At 41.4% G+C, this 18,526-nt stretch overlaps 1 protein-coding gene across 3 annotated transcripts in view; it reads right to left on the reverse strand.

Annotated features, from left to right (window-relative positions):
* ZNF521 (zinc finger protein 521) overlaps positions 1-18,526 on the reverse strand; it is a 282,095-nt gene that overhangs the window by 18,373 nt on the left and 245,196 nt on the right. For all 3 annotated transcript variants that reach the window (XM_037032205.1, XM_037032199.1, XM_037032192.1), the window contains 2 exons: positions 9,509-9,640; positions 7,042-7,157 (listed from right to left, as the gene is read on the reverse strand). In XM_037032205.1, coding sequence (XP_036888100.1) covers positions 7,042-7,157; positions 9,509-9,640 — 248 coding nt within the window. The remainder of the gene's footprint in view (positions 1-7,041; positions 7,158-9,508; positions 9,641-18,526) is intronic.

Genomic DNA, 18,526 nt, shown 5'->3' on the forward strand with positions numbered 1-18,526 from the left:
CGCCCGCCACATTGCAGGCTTTTACAGAAACACGGCTCTCTCTCCAATAAGGGGAACTTACTCCCTCATAGCTGCAGGGCAGAGCCTGTTACGAGCTGTAGATTCGCTGCAAATATAACAATAAAGGATACAAATGTGAATTCCTCTTAAAATACACGCTTGGCTCTGAAGCTGCCTTGCCTTAGCAAACTCGATCAAGAGCAGCCCATCAATCTTCCTCCAAATGCACAGCCACAGCTCCTTTCACAAGGCTGTCCAAAGGATGGCTACATCCCTGGACCTGAAGATGCTGGCACAAATTTGTTTGCTCATTCAGGGGATTTAGAGTTGAAGGCCATGATTACCATCTCTTACTCTAATTGTCACAACAGTTGGACATGGACGTGGTGTCCTCCAATAGTTGGATAACGTTTGCAAACACAAAGGGTTGATTCTTGGCATTGCTCTCCGCTCATGGGAGGAAAGTGATCCATGTGCGGAGCAAACATCTAAAATAGGAACACATGTGGGAATTCAACGTGCCTCTCTGGGTTGCAGAATGTTCTAGAAATGTGGATTCCCAGATCTCCCTGAAGAATCTGATTGCAAAGGTGCTCAGACAGAGCCCTGCCTTTCCAGGACAGTCATGCCCACAGTTTCTCGTTCCTGATGGAGGCGGATCTTCTGGTGCCGTGGCAGCAGGCTGTCTTGGCTACACAGAAGACAGCGGGGCCAGCAAAGCCCAGCCAAAGCAGAACGTGGCAGAGGTGATGAACATTTCCAGGGGGTGGGGGGGAGGGGGCTGCAGAGCTGGCCACAGCGCCCCTCAGTACAGCCTAGCTGGATGCTCCATAAAGTCGCACTGATGGCAGTTCAGAGATGGCCATCTGTCGTCAACTCTGGGCCAGACAAAAAATAATGTCATGGCAGATCGCTAACAACAGGGCTGTTGGAGGAGGGAATGAGTCTTAGAACAAGGAGGTGGTGCTCCCTCTTAACAGTGAAAACCAGCCATCGGTAGGAACATCACGAAATTAATGGGTGGAGGATTTTTAAAAACTAAGCTGGGGTGCTGTAGAAACGATTCGAATGTAAATAAAGTAGTTTGAGCTTATTGCAATGACCTCTGTTAGCCTTACTTCAGTCCTATTATCCATTTGATTCTTGAAAATTTGACTACCAGGACACATGGTGAATCGGTGAGGGCCAAATTCAGGAAAAGGTGAGCCCGGGTTGTGCCTCCAAGCGTGCACACACAGCTTAGACAGTTATTGGTACAAAGTGGGGAATTGAAATGCATTTACTCGTTTAGTCCAAATGAGTTCACTGTGACAATCAGGCTTCTCTGTCTTTCTGTAGGCTTGTTTAATTTCTAGATGCAGTTTTATTAACAAGCAAAATAGAGCTACCTCACCTTTGGATGTATTATCAATTCTACAAAATTTTAAACTCTCTTCTTTGCTCCAAAAAGCCCGAGTTTTGTGCTACTACTGCATGATATGGAGGGAGGGAGGGAGAGAGAGAGTGTGGTGGGGAGGGTAGAGAAAGAGAGAGGGGAATGACCGGCAAACTGGGGTGAGCTGTGCCCCATTTCTTTGTCCTATATGCTTAACTTTCTGCCTTCAATGGTAAGGCCAATCAATCCTGATTGAATTATCCAATATTAACAGCTGAAAGTGATCAAAACTAATGGCGACAACACAGCACCAATCAATAAACCAATGCAAATGATTCGGTTCCTGGAGACCTGATCAAATAAAAGAGATAGATCAATTTAACCACTGAGCAAATTAAGTGGAAGTTGCTGTCACACCGATTCCCTTCCCCAGCCCTGCAGGCCCACCAAGCAGAGCAACGAGCCGGTATAAAAATGAACCAGTTCCACGACCACAGGCTCACTTGACACAATCCATACTCGCTGCAGCTCTCTGAGTCTATACAGTGTGTTTAGGAGCTGTGATTTCAGCTCAAAGACCAGAAGAAACACAGAGGTCCAGTGGGTCTAATGAGAGGGAGAGCTAAGGTAGGAGGCACAGACCACCCACGAAGAAGCAGGAAATCTGCCCCCAACACTGACTGCCATCCTCAACGACCAACAGGGAATCTGGCGATGCCAGGCCCCGACAGTGATGGGCACATCTTTCCAATCCTGGGGTCCCCAAAATAGATCTATGACCGTACAACTTGAGCATCAGTTAAGTTGTGATGTGAAAAAATGCGCATCAGAATCAGATGAGAACTGTTTGAGAAGAAAATCAACAGCTATAGAGACAATTACACATTTACCCTTCAGTGATATCTGAAAGCCTGGTACATCCCTCAGAATAGTGCGGGAAACACTATTCATAAGTTAATAAAGCAAAGGGCTAAGTATCGCAACATTTTTTTTTTTACTTAAAAGGAATTAAAATACAAGAATCTTAGAGCTTTAAGTGCATCTAGGCCAATTCCCTCTTCTTCCACTGCTAGAATTCCCTCCGTATCCATTAAATTCATAACATGATGTCGGATAGGACTTTCTATGGGGACATGTCGGAGGAGGATGATTTGATCATGGCCATTGAATTGTAGCTGCTCTAGAGACACCAATTAAACAGTAATTACTGTAGTGAAAGAAAGTGGCCTATTCAACAGGAGTTTTACAAACACGCCACTTGCTCACACCTGTATAAACCACTTTGGATACAAATATGCATTGTAGGATATTATTCTTGGACCACTCCATCCCTCTCTCAAAGCAGCTTCCTTAAGTTCTGCAGAAAAAAAGTTATAAGGTCTATTAGGAAAACATGTGAAACATTCAACACGCTCTCTCACTCTTAAAATAGCAAACTCTTCATTTAGTTCAAATAATGCAGTCTTATTCCAAAGCACATCTTCCCTACCAGCTTGCTAGTGTATTAGAATTCCTTGCAAAAAATAGGAGAAAACTCTACTTAGAAGGAAAAGATTATACCCTGCCAAATGTTGTACATCATATATCTCTGGATTGGCATTTAGAACTTTTGGTCTGAAAAATTTAAGCATGAAGTATGTAGATTCCACATTGGCAAAAGCTGCGCCCGGATTGAGCGTTCCATAGAAACAGAGGTTTCATTAATGCTGCAAGGAATTATGGTCTGTGGTGTTCAAGGGATGACATCTGAGTCCTTGATTTTTCTGGAGACGGACAATGTATAACGGGGAACTGTCTGAATTCTGAAAGGCTTTGTAGGCAATGGTAATAAAAACAACACACCATGTGTATGTGTGTGTGTGTATGTGTGTGTTGGGTATATAATGTTATATCCAACAAAGCATTTTTAGCCACAAAAAGAGGCTTTTGTATTTTTAACTGGGGGGAAATTGTGAAGGAAATGTAAATTACATAGTAGAGTCGTGAAATCACGTACGCACCATTAAAAGCTACGCCACAGTTTTGTTGCCGGGCGATTTGGGATGCTCATCCTAAACTACACTGTTAGTCTTACTGTGATATAAGAAGCAAATCCATTACATTCTTTCAAATCTCCAACAGGATTTTGGTTCTTGGGAATTTAGTTTTATAACCTTTGATGAAAAGTCCTTCCTTCTAAATCTTAGGGACACAAAATCATAGATCAATTCAAGTGGAACGGCACACAGCAATTTTAGAATTTGCATTTATTTTACATACCAACACATGATCTGTAGTGGGCTGATAACTCTAGATTCACTTTCCTACTCTGTTGCTATTTTTGGTCAGCTTAATTTCAGTCAGTTTCTCCCCTTATTCTGGAAATCAACAAGACTGTATTATGGTTTTTGTATATTTACCATCCTCACTTTCTATACAGGAAATAAATCAATATTTTAACGTTATGTTAATTCCTCTTTCTAAACACAGGTATAAAAGGTAATTTGGGTAATGAAAGTAAATGCACAGGACTGTGAACCCCCAAGGTTAAAGCAGAAAAATCCAAATATATTCAAAGCTAGAAAAAAGTAAAGTTAATTCTAATCCATTTTTCTTAATGTATTGCAACTAAAGAACAGACCTACTAAATAGGTATTTCAATGACTGGCTACTCTCTCTGAAATACCTGTCACACACTAACTGTAGATACTGCTCTTGTCTAAGGAATGATACACAGATTGACCCTGAGTTTTTGTGTCAAGACCAAATACATGTGATTCTCAGTTGTTGGACTGGAAAAAAAACGCTCACACTTTGGATTATGACATAAGACTTATCTGGGCCCAGATCACAATTTGAATGAACAAGTCAGAAATGTTTTAGGGGATGTCAGACCTCTTGAGATGAGAAAGACCTCATGAGATATTAAAGAGCCCTGTGTTTCATAACGTATCTTCTATCCCAGTGGTTTCTACAGTGTGACCTGGGGCCCCTGGAGGCCTCCTAGGTTCTTTCAGGGGGTCTCTTAGGTCAATACTACTTTCACAATGACGTTAAGATGTTATTTGCCCTTTACAGTCTCTTATTTATCTCATGAGCATTTGGTGGAGTCTTCTAGAGGCTACTTGGCATATGAAGCTACCATCTCCCTGACAGCTAACAGAATTGCATGTTTGTGTATTCTTGCATTTAAAACATTTCTCAATTCTTATTTCTAATATGGAAAATATCAATAGAGAATAAACCACACGAATCAGAGTCCCTCTGGGTCCTCAGTCATTTGGATGTGTAAGGTCATCCTGAGACTGCAGAAATGTAAGAACCACTGGTCTTACTGTAGAAAAGAGTGAATAGCGTAAGTTCCATGAAACCCTAAAATGTACCATAAAAGAAACTGGGAGTCTCGAGGATGCCTTTAATTCTAGTTCTGTCTGCTCTACAATGGGTCACAGGCCAGTACTGCCACAGTGTTGGGTTCTTTCAATGCAAGACGTTGAAGTTGTATCAGGTTAGTTGCATTGGAATCGGCTAACACAGTAGTCCTCCCTTACCCACGGCCTCACTTTCTGTGGTTTCAGTCACCCATGGTCAACTGTAGTCTGAAAATATTAAATGGAAAATTCCAGGAATAAACAATTCATGTTTTAAATGTCACATATTTCTGAGTGGCGTGATGGAGTCTCTAGCATGCCACGTCCAGGACGTCTAGGACGGAAGTCATCCCTACGCTCCGTGCATCCACACTGTTCACACCCTGCCCATTGGGCACGAGGCCTTCTTGATAGTCGGATCCCTTGTCAGAGAGAAGGAAAGGGACCACCTTCATGTAACGTTTATTACAGTATATTGTCAAACTTGTTTTATTATTAGCTGTTGTTATGAATCTCTTACTGTGCCTAATTTATGGATTTAACTTTGTCATAAGTACGTATGTATAGGAAAAAGCATAATATATATAAGTGTAACCATGGTTTCAGGCCTTCATGGGGGGGTTTCGAATGTACGCTCCTTAGGTAAGGGGGGGAGGGCTACTGGCCAGTACAGTACGAAAGTGGAATTTTCTTGCAAACGTGCCTTCAAAAACATAAGATCGAAGTAAGTCTCCATGGAATCTCTACAACTTTGATTTTTCTGCTTCACAGTTTATGTACTAATTAATGGAATCACTAGGTATATTGGCCACACCCTTTACAGAATCATGAAAACCAAAATGACTTTTCCTTTGATACCTGTTGCAGTAAAGATATATTTTCAAACAGAAATTTGGCTTATTTTAATAAGATAATCTTAAACAATAGTTCAACTTGGCCTTTCTTCTATACTCAATTCACAGATTGTGATCAAGTAGAATTCTATTTAGAAGTGATAAAAAGTAAGATAGCAACTTTAATTTGGGTCCCCTGACATATTTACCATGTCAATTATATGGGCTCACCCCTTCTTTCGTATATTATTTATCTCACTTCCTTAATTTGCTAGTTGCTCACTTACAGACTGATAACTGAGAAGATAAACTCTAAATCCCTTATTGTGACACAAAATTAGCCTAGTCCTGTCCTCCCTGAGCCGAGGGAGATCCGGTGCTGCCCAAGGGTCCACCGTGTGGGAAGGGGCACTGGGGAGTGGGCAACGCTCCGAACCGCCACACCAGCCAGAGCGGGGCCTTTTCAGGCTGTTTAAGGGATCCAAGGCAGAGAATAACTACACTCCCGCCCAGTTTAGACTAAATCGATTCACTGTTAATACTAAAGCTCATAATGAAATGGTTTTGAGTTCAAACCATTCTCCTCCAAAGGCACCAACGAGTTAACAAAAACATGTTATTCTTACAGATTTCATCAGAAAAAAATGAGGACAGGGATTATGCCCATTTTTCAGATGAAGTAACAAAAAAAGCATTATTTTCCTTTTATAATAAGTAACATTTCTGGGATAGAATCCAGGTCTCTTACTCATTTTTTAACTATCAGTCTACTACTAAAAACAATAAAGCCAATCCAATTTATATTATATTTTGTAGTTTATAACTAGATCTGTTATTTCATGGTTACCTAGCACTAACCCCTTAACTGTTACACTTGAGTATCAGTTCTTCCTACCTGAGGTTCAGAGGCATCACGGACCTGCACAAGGTCACATATGTAGCAAGTGGGAGTCAAGGCTAACCCTAACACCTGTGGATGTCAACATTTTAACTGTAAGGCTGTTACTAAGTAATAACTATTCTATCCTGTAGAAGAAACCCATACTGAATAAGAGTACAGCTTCTTTTTTCTCTTCCTCTCTCCCTTCCGATTTTAAGCCCCTCAGGACAATAACCTGGACATCCATCCAGCCTGGAGCCTGGTGGAACAGAACATGAATAAAACAGGGTTTGTGAGAAGAAGCCGTGACAAGCGAGGTGAATGATCCCACAGTCCAATAAACCTGACCCCTAAGTCTATCACAATGGGTCAGAAGGTCTAATTATAGGTCTGTTCTAGTTCTTTTTATGATTGACAGCAGCTGGAGGCAAAATTACTTTGGTGTCTGTTAATCCAGCCTCTAATTTCCCCTTTGCCCCAGTCCACAGAAAGCGTCACGGCGGCCCAGGGTGAGCAGTACTGTGAATCCAGATTTGAAATGCCCTTGTTTCCTGTAAGAAGAGCAACCGGGTTCAGTCCCAGTCCTCCTCCTGGGAACATTACCTGCAGCTCTGTTTGGAAGAAAAACTTCTGTGGACATTGCGTGCAGTCATAGATTTTGTCTTCTTGTCCGTGGGCAGAGAAAATATGCTGCTGCAACTTGTTTGCTTGAACAAACACTGAAATGATAAGAAGTGGTGAACTTTGGGTTATTTTCTTTCCGAAATGCACTCAGCTGGGGACTCCCTGAGACCGGACCCAGACTCAGCAGACTGAGGGGCACTCCTCCTGGGTGTGACCCCTGCCAGGGGCCTGGGGAGTGGCAAGTCACCTTTGCTCTAGGCTGGGTCTCTGGCTTTCGTTAAAATGCACTCTACTGGGCACCTGACTCCACCCAAACTGCTCCAAAGCAGAGGTTTATGAAGGCCCAGCTCCCTATAAATCTTTTAAAAATAAAGCCAAAAGTTGTCAAATGCACAGCCCTGTCTGAACAGAAATAACTCTTATTTCTCAGCAACCCACAGGTTAAGAAATCATAAATGCCAAAACCCTATTTATTGTATTTGCCTAAAGTTATAGCTAGCAAACAGTTCTCTATTTAAATGTGTTAATGCTAAAAATTATATCCCACAGCTACTCTGGGGCATTGTCTATAAATATGAAACAGAACCCCAGGTAAATTCTCTTTGGATACTTTAAGATCAACTCAGCCTACACGCTGAATGCAAGGGTTTCAATAATATAAACATGTTCAATTTTAATGACTACAAAACAAGGCCCTACGACTGTGTAACAGTTTACCTAGGAGACATACTATTAATAATTAAATTGTATATGCCAGAGGCAGTGTTTGGGTTGGCAGAGCTGACTTCTGATGGATGCCTGGTGCACTGTGACCTAAAAAAGTTTGTGTCTACAATATTAATCTGTATAGGCAGGGAGAGGATTTATTAAAGATGCTGGCATTTGACTTTGACTCTAATCATTAAAATTATTCTAATTGCCAGCCAAACTAAAATATTAGAATATTGTTCTTGTGAGTCATACATTTTAATCACATTTCTCATTACCTTAAAAAACGGCTCAGGTTTCCTCTCCCACCTAACATTGGTGGGAGGGTTTTTTTTCCCCTTTAATTGTTATTTCTAAAATTACTTCAAGATACATTAAAACACTTCAGGTCTATAAGCCCAGAAAAAGCAGACCATTCGTGATTAATGTATTTTTGTCTCTTACCGACATCAACAAAAAATAAGAAATGAGGTTTTTATACAGATTTGCAACTTATGCCCATATAACTTAGCACCTTTTCTGAGGCTTTCTGGCCACGACATGAAAGAACTACCTTATGAGGGGCCTTAATCATCAGGAGACCTACGGCCCAGCCCCCACTCCTAATGAAGACTTATTATGAGCTTCTGTAACGAATCCAGACTCCTGACTTGCGTCATAAGGTACGTGCTACGCTATGGGAAAAAGAGTACACGGCAGATTTTTAAATACAAGTTTGGAAGCATAAAAAATAGTTCTAAAAAAAGTGGCTGATGAGTTACTGAACGAAGGAGTCTCGAAGGAGAGCGCGGAAGGCAGAGCCAGGCACTGCCTGTGCAGTGCGCATGCTCCCTCTGCTTCTATTTTATCACAGGCTGGACAACTACAGGCTGAATGCAGGCAAGGGCAGTCATCACTGCTGGGAATGAAGCTCTGGAAACAAAGAAGTCAATGTTGAGAGACTGTATTTTTGTTTTGTGTTGCTTTTTCTGACAAGTAAGAAAAAACAGCCTCGAGGGACTCGAGCACTGGGTGCCAGGCACACGCACAGGAGCAGGCGGGGCTTCCCAGAACAGCTTTGTCCTTGCAGGGGAGGCGCCAGAAACGTGTGTGGCCGCATTTCAACCTCTGTGGGCCGCAGAGTGCAGCTTCTGATTCACATTTCCTTGCACTGCTAACAACATCTAATAGAAGTTGCTTCTGAAATGTGTATATTTATAGTGACACCTACCTTAAAAATTCCAATTTCCTAGGAAATAAACGTCTCATCAAACGTTACCAAGTTCAAGGAATTTGGGGAGGGTTATAATAATCTTTTTTACTTCTCACGGGCAACGTTACACAATCCTACACTTTTAAAGAGCGCACATGTGCCTACAATCACTGGCAGCGAGCGTCCTGTGATTTAAAAGAGGCTGGCTCTGTGCGGGTGCTCTTGGCCTCCTTGGTAACCTCTGAGTGTCGAGCAGAGAAAAGTGGACAGAACGTGGATGTCATTTTCCAAATGGAAAAGTGCAAACTTCTGAGAGAACTTGAAATGCCATTTGCTCATCCCGATGGTTAACCTTCCTGCCCGTTTGGGCCTTTAAGTAGGCCGAAATCAATAATGCTAATGAGCAGAAATCAAACATCTTCTTCCCAAATTGAACTGAAGTCGTGTCTGCAAAGGCCAGAGCCGTGGGAAGTATGCTTTGGCAGGAGAGACATGGGTGATGCAGCCGTGACACTCCCCCCAGGCCTCCTGCAGGGGCCTGCCTACCTGTAAAGCAGACGGGGCACTTGAAGGTGCCGCCCATCCCCTCAAAGCTGTGCTCTATCAGGTGGCACTGGAGTTTGGCAGGGGAGTCGAAGGTCTGGCTGCAGAGTTTGCACTCGTGGTTCAGTCCTTCATCTGTTAAGGAAAACACATGGACAGGAAAGTTAAAGGCCATCGTAACGTGAATGGACTGCTGAGTTAACTACCATCGCACACCTGAAACCATTCCCATCACCGGATAGAAACAGGTAGTGGTGTGTATGTAGTTAATTCCCTCACGGCCATGTTTCCTCCTTATAGCCATTCAAAACATTTCTGAAATTTAAAATCCAAAGATTATCAGAAGGCAGATTTTATTTGGGGGTAATAATGCATTCTATGAAGCTTTTAAAGTACAATTGGTATATTAATAATGAGGTATCTTCTTTTCTCTGATTATCATAATTTGATGCGCTGTGTATTTCCAAAGTCCTAAAGTCAAGAACCCATAGAAAAACAGTTTCTTCCTCAGGTCTTTCCTCTGTTTTATCTAGAAAGTGCTACAAGTTACTATTTCTAACCATAAGGTTCTTAGTGATATTCCCACTGATAAGACTTTCTTTTTCTACTTCCAAGAATTTCTAGCAATTTTGAAATATTATTAATGCTTATAGTATCTAATAAATGTTCTTTTTCTCTGCTTGGTACTCCCAGTCACCCAGATCTTCTTTACTTTGTAAGACAGTTCCGATTTTTCCCTGATCCAGACTCTGCCTGTCTGTCCCCAAGGGCACCTTTACCAGCTCCAGGCTTACTTTTCACTAGTCCTGGATTTTTTCCTCGGTGTCTTAGGAACAAGATGGTCAAAAAATATTTTGATGTTATAACAATTGCCATATAATAAAGTGAAGCATTTGTGGCATAGATAAACCCATTATGTTTACATTGCTTTTTTTCCTCATAAAAACATTTATGAACTAGAAAATTTATGTGTTATCCTGACTCACTTCAATCTGCAATTATAAGAAGTGAAAACCACCAGCCCTAGATTCTAGGACAACATTTTTTTTTTTTTTACTGCTTACTGAGTTCAGATACTATTACTTTAAGTGCTTACAGACATGGATTCATTTAATTTGACAGCAACCCTTTGAAGAATACTTCTACTATTCCCATTTTACTGATAGGGAAAATGAGGCCCAGAGAGTTTAAGTGACTTTGCTCTGAATCACAGGGTCAATAATTGGTAGAGCCAAAATGTGACCCGAGGCAGTTGGGATTCGAACCCAGGCAGCTTGGCTCACAGTCTGGGACATTTAGCAGATAAGCTATAAACAATCGCCAGCTACCACTGAGACGACTTATTAGGAAGAGTAAAATGTTAGAGGCTGCAATTTAACCCGGCTTGTTATCAAGCGATACTTTTAGCTTCTCTTATTTACAATGATTATAAAATGCTATGAAGGAACATCTGTGTCGGTATTCCAGATCTAGGGAATGAAAGACAAATTCACACTGTCGGGGAAACAAGTCTACACTTCAAAGTTATTTCCTTTCATTCAACACAACATGTGTGTGGTAAGTCCTTCACCAGCTGATGTTACTGGTACCGAAAATGCCCAATTACAAAGTGAATTATTATTAGCTAACGAGGAGTAGAATCGCTCCATTTGTATTCCTAATCTTTCTTCTCACACAAGTATGAGCCTTTAGAAGCAGAGGATTGGAATTTGTAAAAAGCGAGGCAAAGCACTAATTAAGCCACCCAGTACTGTCTACATTTCACAAGAGATAAAAACCTACTCTGTATTTGGGTGGCACAGTAAATTCCTTGATTATAATTATGTAAGAAGGAGTTTAATTGTGCCTATTGACATGACAAGGGGTTATACAAAATGCTTTAGGGATTATATAAGATCAAGCGTTTCTCATCTGTTCCCTTTTTTTAAAATTTGAAGTTCCCAAAAATTTTCCAAATTTTAAATATAAGAAACATAAATTGCCAAATTTAAACATATTCTATTTCCTCAATGCTGTATACCTTTATTCTGATGGTAAGACTACAACTAAGAGTCTAAATTTTATCTGTAAAGTACAATATGTGTTTTGCACAAGAACGAGACGGTGCTTATGGACGTGAGCGGGTACACACATTTGCTCCGGAATTTGTAAACTTGCAGTATTTGTGAGGTAACCTCTGTAGGTCTAGTGGCTTTTCTTGGGGCTAATGACTGACTGTTACACCCACATAAAGTCAATCAGGGAAGGTAGGATGATCTTTAATGCGATGTTATCTTTCCTGACTACAAGTGTTTTGTTTGGAAAAATAATACATGGAAAAACAAAAAAAAGATACATGTGTATATCAGTACAAAGAAAATGTCCTCATCAGTTTTATTTCCTATCCAAAGAAGAGAGAAGTTCCATCTCACATGGTAAATCAATCCAAATTGAGTCAAGTGAATTCTCAAAAAGGTGACACAATCCTAAAGTATTTAGGAATTATTAGTGCAGATTTAATTTTCAGGAATTGCATACTTTACCTGGGAAAGCCCTAAGTGACAGAAGGGTAATAATTGTTGAAGCCAGCCTTGTCAGAACTTTTTACAGCTTCAATGCATATTGCAATATTGAAATTGAGCAGGAGGTTCGACCTACCTCTCATTTCTAAGTAACACAGCGAGGTATTACTTCTGTAGGATAGAAAAAAAATCCGAATTGTTACACAGCGAATGATAGAGAAGGCAAAGCCAGTGTGCTCCAGGCTGGACACTGAACACACCCACACACTTCTCCCGTCTGTGCTAACTTCCCTGGTGACCTCCCTGTGCGCGCTCCCTGTGCTCACCTGGGCTGGGACCATGGGGTTGAATGGAGAACGGGTGGCAAGGCTGTTTTTTCAAAACTGTTTTACAACTGGTTAATGTGATTCCTTTTATATTTTTTAATTGAAGAAGGGGAAATAGATGGCAATGGCAAACTAGTGAAACTTATTTACAATCAGAAATTTAAAAGTTTATCCTTATTCGGAATCTGTATTGAACTGAACTGTTATACATTGTAATGCTTACACTGTATGGTGAAGAGCAGTCTTTTTCCTTTACTGATTTTTCAGAGAGAGGGGAAGAGAGAGGCGGAGAAAAAGGAGAGAGGAGAGAAAGAAGGAGAGGGAGAGAGGTTTGTTGTTCCACTTATTTATGCATTCACTGGTTGATTCTTGTATGTGCCCCAACTGGGGATTGAACCCACAATCTTGGCATATTGGCATGATATTTGAACCAACTGAGTTACCTGGCTAAGGCAAAGAGCAATGTCTTAATTATCAAAGGATTTCTAAAAACAGTTAGTATTGCAAGACATGGCTGAGTTAAGTCCTGTGTCCTTCCAAAAACTGAGCTTCTCTCCCTTTTTCTTCCTATCTGGTATTAAGGTATTGCAGTAAAGAGCAGTGAAGATAACCACGGTTTTAATTTAAAGTCGATGCTCATGAGGTGGTGCTATCAACACTTCCAATTTCAGGTGACTTTAAGCCTTAAACTGAAGATTTTGCTCACGAAGCCACAACTTGAACCTTGCCTCTTTCTTTTTTCTTCCTGCAGGTGCCAAAAGCTTTAAAAATTCAATCAAAGTAACCATTTTTGTCTCTGGAAAGGTAGCAGCTGACAGTAATTGGATAATACAGCCTGACTCATTTATTAAAAAGAGATTCTGAGTCAATTGATTTAATAACCATTACAATATTCCATTAAGGATATAATAGGCTAGTGCAGCCCTATTTTATTAAGAGTTATAGATGGGATCTATGGGTGAAACTTCTAGATTTTTCTTCCTCTTTCTGCTTATCTATATTCTCCAGATTGTCTACAAAGAGCACGATTTTCATTTGTAGGTAACTTTGGAAACTAAAGAATAAAAAAATATGCCCTGGTTGGTGTAGCTCAGTGGATTGAGTGAAATCTCAGTTCGCCTGTGAACCAGACGATCATAGTTCGATTCCCAGTCAGGGCACATGCCTGGGTTGCAGGCCGGTTCCCAGCAGGGGACTCATGAGAGGCAACCATACATTCATATCTCTCTCCCTCTCTCCTTCCTTTCCCCTCTAAAGATAAATAAATAAAATCTTTAAAAAATACTACCCTTTCTACATCCTATTAATAAAGATTGATTACAACACTGAAATATTGATAGCCAAACAGTTATACAGGAAATGAGCAAAATTAGGAAGTACAGAAAACCTCCATATTGAACATTATCTGAAAAATATTCTAACCAAATATACAGGAAAGCAGAAATCAGCACAAGGAAAGGGAGAGAGAAACGTCACAGATTAGTCACCTTAAGGAGAAGAATAAGGAGTTTTCAGTATAAAGCTGTTTCTTTCTACAGCAATCAGGAAACCCCTCTCTGTATACTGGAGGGGCACAGAGGAGCATTCATATGGCCGGCACTTGGGTCTTCTATCAGGGAGGGCAAGAGGGAAGCTCCTCTCACTGAGAACGCGCTGGAGGCCAGCCACTTCCTGTCCTGGCCCAACCACTTTAAAGCATGCCCAAAGATGGTTTGCGGTGTCACTGAGAAATAATTTCACATGTGTATAAATTGCAGCTAAAATAATTATTTCCACTTGCTAATCTTCATGTAAGTGTGAACACAAATGTAAACAAGAATCTAGTCTACATAGAAGAGACTGATGCTAATGTAAATATTTACTCCAATATTAAATGTTTCAAAGGAAAGAGTCTGAATGCATAATTGCAATAAACCGCATTGCCTTTAGTAGGGAATGTGGTAATCACTTGCGAAACTGTTACAAGAACAAAATCTGTCTAAGGCCAGTTCGAAGGGGAATGATAATTCCTATCTCTCCCATGTATAATACCTGGACCGACACAAGCATTAATCAGCCAGTGTCATAACAGAAAAATAAGAGTCACCATTTGGATGCTCAAGCACAACTTGAGTTATAAGTTCCAGTGTGGCAACTGTTAACCTAACACAAGACACTGGCATTTCAATATAAGCTTTAAACAAGAGAAACCCTTTCAGCAGCCTCCAGACCATGTGTCCCATGTTTATACTCCTTTCCCTTCAATACAAACAAAAACCTAGAGCAGCTACAAGCAAATGTTCAGTGGATGACTTACATGCAGCTGTTATCCCCAGAATCACTGGGGGGCCCCTTGTATCGTCTGATCAGCACTGCAGCCATTACTGAGGACCAATTTGTAACGGTTTATAAGTAGAACTCCTTCTCTCATTTACCCTTGAGACAGGCCAGAGGGTCCTCCAGCCTCTCCCACCGCATAAATCTACAGGCTAAAGTCCAAAGATGTGAACCCCTGTTGGCACATCACCATGTGGCAGGGGCCGTACTTAAAAGCTCTGATGTGAGTGGGAGTAAACTCTGCTCTCGAAATCCAAACAGAGCATCAAATGCCCTGCAGTTGTAATTTTTCCAGCCCCAACGTATACACCACACACACATACCCACTTAAGTCCAAGAAAACTATGCCCTAAACCAATCTCCAACCCCCACCCCTTCCTTTGCTTCTCCTCTTCCCTGGGTTAATTTCCAAGCGCACATTTATAAGCTTGGGGTCTGAGGAGTAAGAAAGAAAAGCCACACATGACAGAACTCACCCCTCGGCTACGTCGGCTCACCCTAGAAACCAGGAGTAGACAAATAGGCGGACTGCGCTGTCATTTGCCATGCACACAGCCGTCACATCTTTCTGGGTCCACGGCGCTCAGGCCGCTGTCATTTGTATTCCACGCCACACATATTTCACAGCTGTAACACAAACTCGCTGAGGTGCTAATTTGGCAAGGGAGAATATTATTTAGGGCTCAAAGTCTGCCAGTGGATTAGTCATGAAGCCCCCAAAGTAAGGCAGAATTTCCGAATACTGAACACTGTGCGAACCTTTTCTTTACACCAGTTGAAATTTTTGGCCCTATTCTTCTGGACACTCTAACATGAAAACGGAGGCTGCCTTTGGACCGCCACCACCGCCTTCTTGGGTCTGTCTCACTGGCACCATGGGCATGTCTGCACTGCCAGGATCTTGTGCCTCCCAAGAGAGGAGCACGAGACACAAGCTCAAGACTCACGATAAGAGAGAAAGGGCACTGGGAATACTGAGAGTCAAGGAGCACCAGGTCCCTTCATTTTGACTATTTACGTTCAAGTACCTAATCCGTAGGTGTCTCAGGAAAAGCAAAATGATACGCACGCCACGTGTCTCAGCCAGAATCTTGTTTCAAGGAGACCTACAAGGTGCAAGTCTGTGTTTAATTCAAGTTATTGCCTGTGTTTGGCCAATGATCTAAAGGGTACAATGCTTTTGGACTTTATAAGTAAAGCCAATGATACTGACACTGTGATTTCCCATCTTGAACTTCTCATTATCGGCAGGGCTGGAACAGGAAATGATTCGACCCGGGTAGGCTGCACTGCACCCAGCAGATTTTAAAGAGCCCAGGGGCTGCCTAGAGCCCCATAAACATCAGCAGCTTGGAAACTAGCAGGAGGTCCAGGTGGGTCGGGATGGGAGATTAGGCAGTGGGATTTCAGATGCTCTGAGATGTAACGGCGTCAAATTCCTTGGCTATTATTACTGATTGTGGGTAGTAGTTATTAGAATATTCTTATGTAAGAGAAAACACTGAAATGCTGTTGAGAGAATAAACAATAAAACAAACAGCCCACTAAAAAGGTGGCTACCCTCCACCTGTGGGGACTTGGCAGCAGTACTCTGGCCCAAGTTCAGAGTTAGGGGCGAGCTACCTTTCGGTTCTGGCCAGTGTTTGCAGCTCCAGGCCTCCATTCTTTTCCTCTCTGCTCTCCTGATCTAAACACGGACCCCGCAGCTGAAGTCTCGCAGAAAGCTCTCAGTGCCAGCAAATAGCTCTGAAGGTGAAAACTTGGACCCCAAATGTCTTTGTTGAAAACAAACAAGCATCAGTTTGTTTTTCAGTAAGACAGTGAAAATCACTATGAGTACCCCTTTTCCCACACCCCTGAGAAATACCTGAACCAAGAAAAGTAGTACTTTTTTTTTTGGTAAAAATCATGTGTTAGTCCAAAAAAAGGCAAGGATCAGGATGAGAACTGAAACCAACTGAATCTGAAATCATTCTCTAGGTCTGTTTGGAAGTTAAGGTTGATTTTTTTAAAAAAAATAGCTTCTTATTTAAAGCTTTGACTTCAGTAAATGTTGCTGTATTCCACTGAAGGACAGAAAGGGACCCAGTGCACTTGAACAGGTTTCTTCTTTCTTTATGTTCACTCGAATAAATGAAAGTAACTCTTTTTTTTTTCCACAAAGTTTTCACCACCTAATCTTCAGTGCTGCTCCACCCTCTGCTCTGCCAGGAAGTCCGTGAACACGCAAGGACAGTCTAAAAAATGCCCTTCCATTTCCCATCATAATTAGATATACAGTATCATTGGACATAACAGGTTTCCAACTCAGTAATGCACTTCGGCTCTTGCCTTGCCTACGAAAGAGTGGATGATGCCAGTCCAGGACATCTTAACACCAAGAAAGTGCCAAGAACTCAGCTCAGGCTCCCCATCAATTTGAGCTCCAAGGCCGGTTTCAGGAGGCCAAGGGCGTTTGTCTGCTTTGCGAATTGATGTGAGCCAAGCACCTCGATTAGTACAGAGCTCATCACTGGGACTCAATAAATATTTATTAAATTTATGGGAACTATATGCTTAGCTAGTCCCATATCTAACTTCATCAGAACGAAATGCTGAGACTAACGCCAAAACAATATTATTTATCCATTGAGTTTCAAAGGTGTGCTCCTTCCCTTCGTACATTATACCCTATGCATGTGACAAAGTTGGATGGGCCAGATTTATCTTATACTGCTTGTCTTCATTATTTCCCAAAATGAAATTAAAATACTCTGGAAAAGAATGTATTAACAAAGTAGCTGTCTTATCTTCTAGCTTTTCTCTGGCAAGAAACTTATGAGTCAAAACATAACCCTCATTTTAAGAGGAAAAATGTTACATATTTGATACCTGAAATACAAAAAAGAGCCATATGAGAGGGGACAACTGTCTTTTATTTGTCCCATGTCACAGAGAAGTATCTGATCATATATCCATAAACCATAATTCATGTTTTAAACATGTTTTATTATTAGTTACATGTTCTTATATTATGAAGTCCCATCCTTTGAACTCATTGGCTAAATCAGATATATGTGATTATTTCACTCTTTGCCTAAAATTTCTTGTTTGAAGTTGAATGCCTCTTATTATTGCCCTCACACCTGGGGCTTCTGGCAGTGGTGAAAGTGTAGGTATACTTACCTTTGAATACTGTACAAACCCCCCACAAATTGCTAAAATTGAAAGAGGAGAGTTCATGCAGCATAAACTAAATACAATCTGCTTCAAAGTTGAATCTCTCGGGGTCACGCCTTGGAGAACTGAGATGGGGCAACAGTCAATATTAATTCTACGCGTGGCAGGCCCGCACTGGACCAGCTCTCATCAGGCATGTTTGCGTGTTACTGGGCTGAGGTGCTGGTAGCACACAGGCCTTTTCTTTCTTTTTTAAAAAAATCTTCTTCTCGTCAGAAAGCCACTAGTTATGTGAAAGAAAAAGTCTCCAAATGCTAAAAAGATGTTTATCTTTGCTAGAAAGTATAGCTTGCTACTTGCTACTGTTGACGATTTTAAAACAAAATCCAACAACCCCCCAAAGACCCCAAATCAAACCAAAAAATGGACTGGGGTCTCCGGCTTCTGTAAATATTATGGATCTCAGCAGGCACGGGGTTTTAAGGGCTCACAGGGTTGAGACAAGAAGCTAGTTGGGCATTTCCAAAGCGAATGATGTCTCTAAGAAACCATATTATTAATGATTCTTGCAAAGATGACACCTTCTAAGCTGTGGTGTCACAATTAGGGGTCTCCCCAAAGCACAAGTCGTCTGTGCGGTGGGGCACACGCGAGGTCTAAGGGGCCAAGTCTCAGGTTTCCAAGGGACTCGGTCCTGCTCTTTTCACTTGGTGGCAAAA

Source organism: Sturnira hondurensis, unplaced genomic scaffold (assembly GCF_014824575.4).
Source record: "Sturnira hondurensis isolate 20B ecotype Veracruz unplaced genomic scaffold, ASM1482457v3 Scaffold0001872, whole genome shotgun sequence".
Classification (NCBI taxonomy): Eukaryota; Metazoa; Chordata; class Mammalia; order Chiroptera; family Phyllostomidae; genus Sturnira; species Sturnira hondurensis.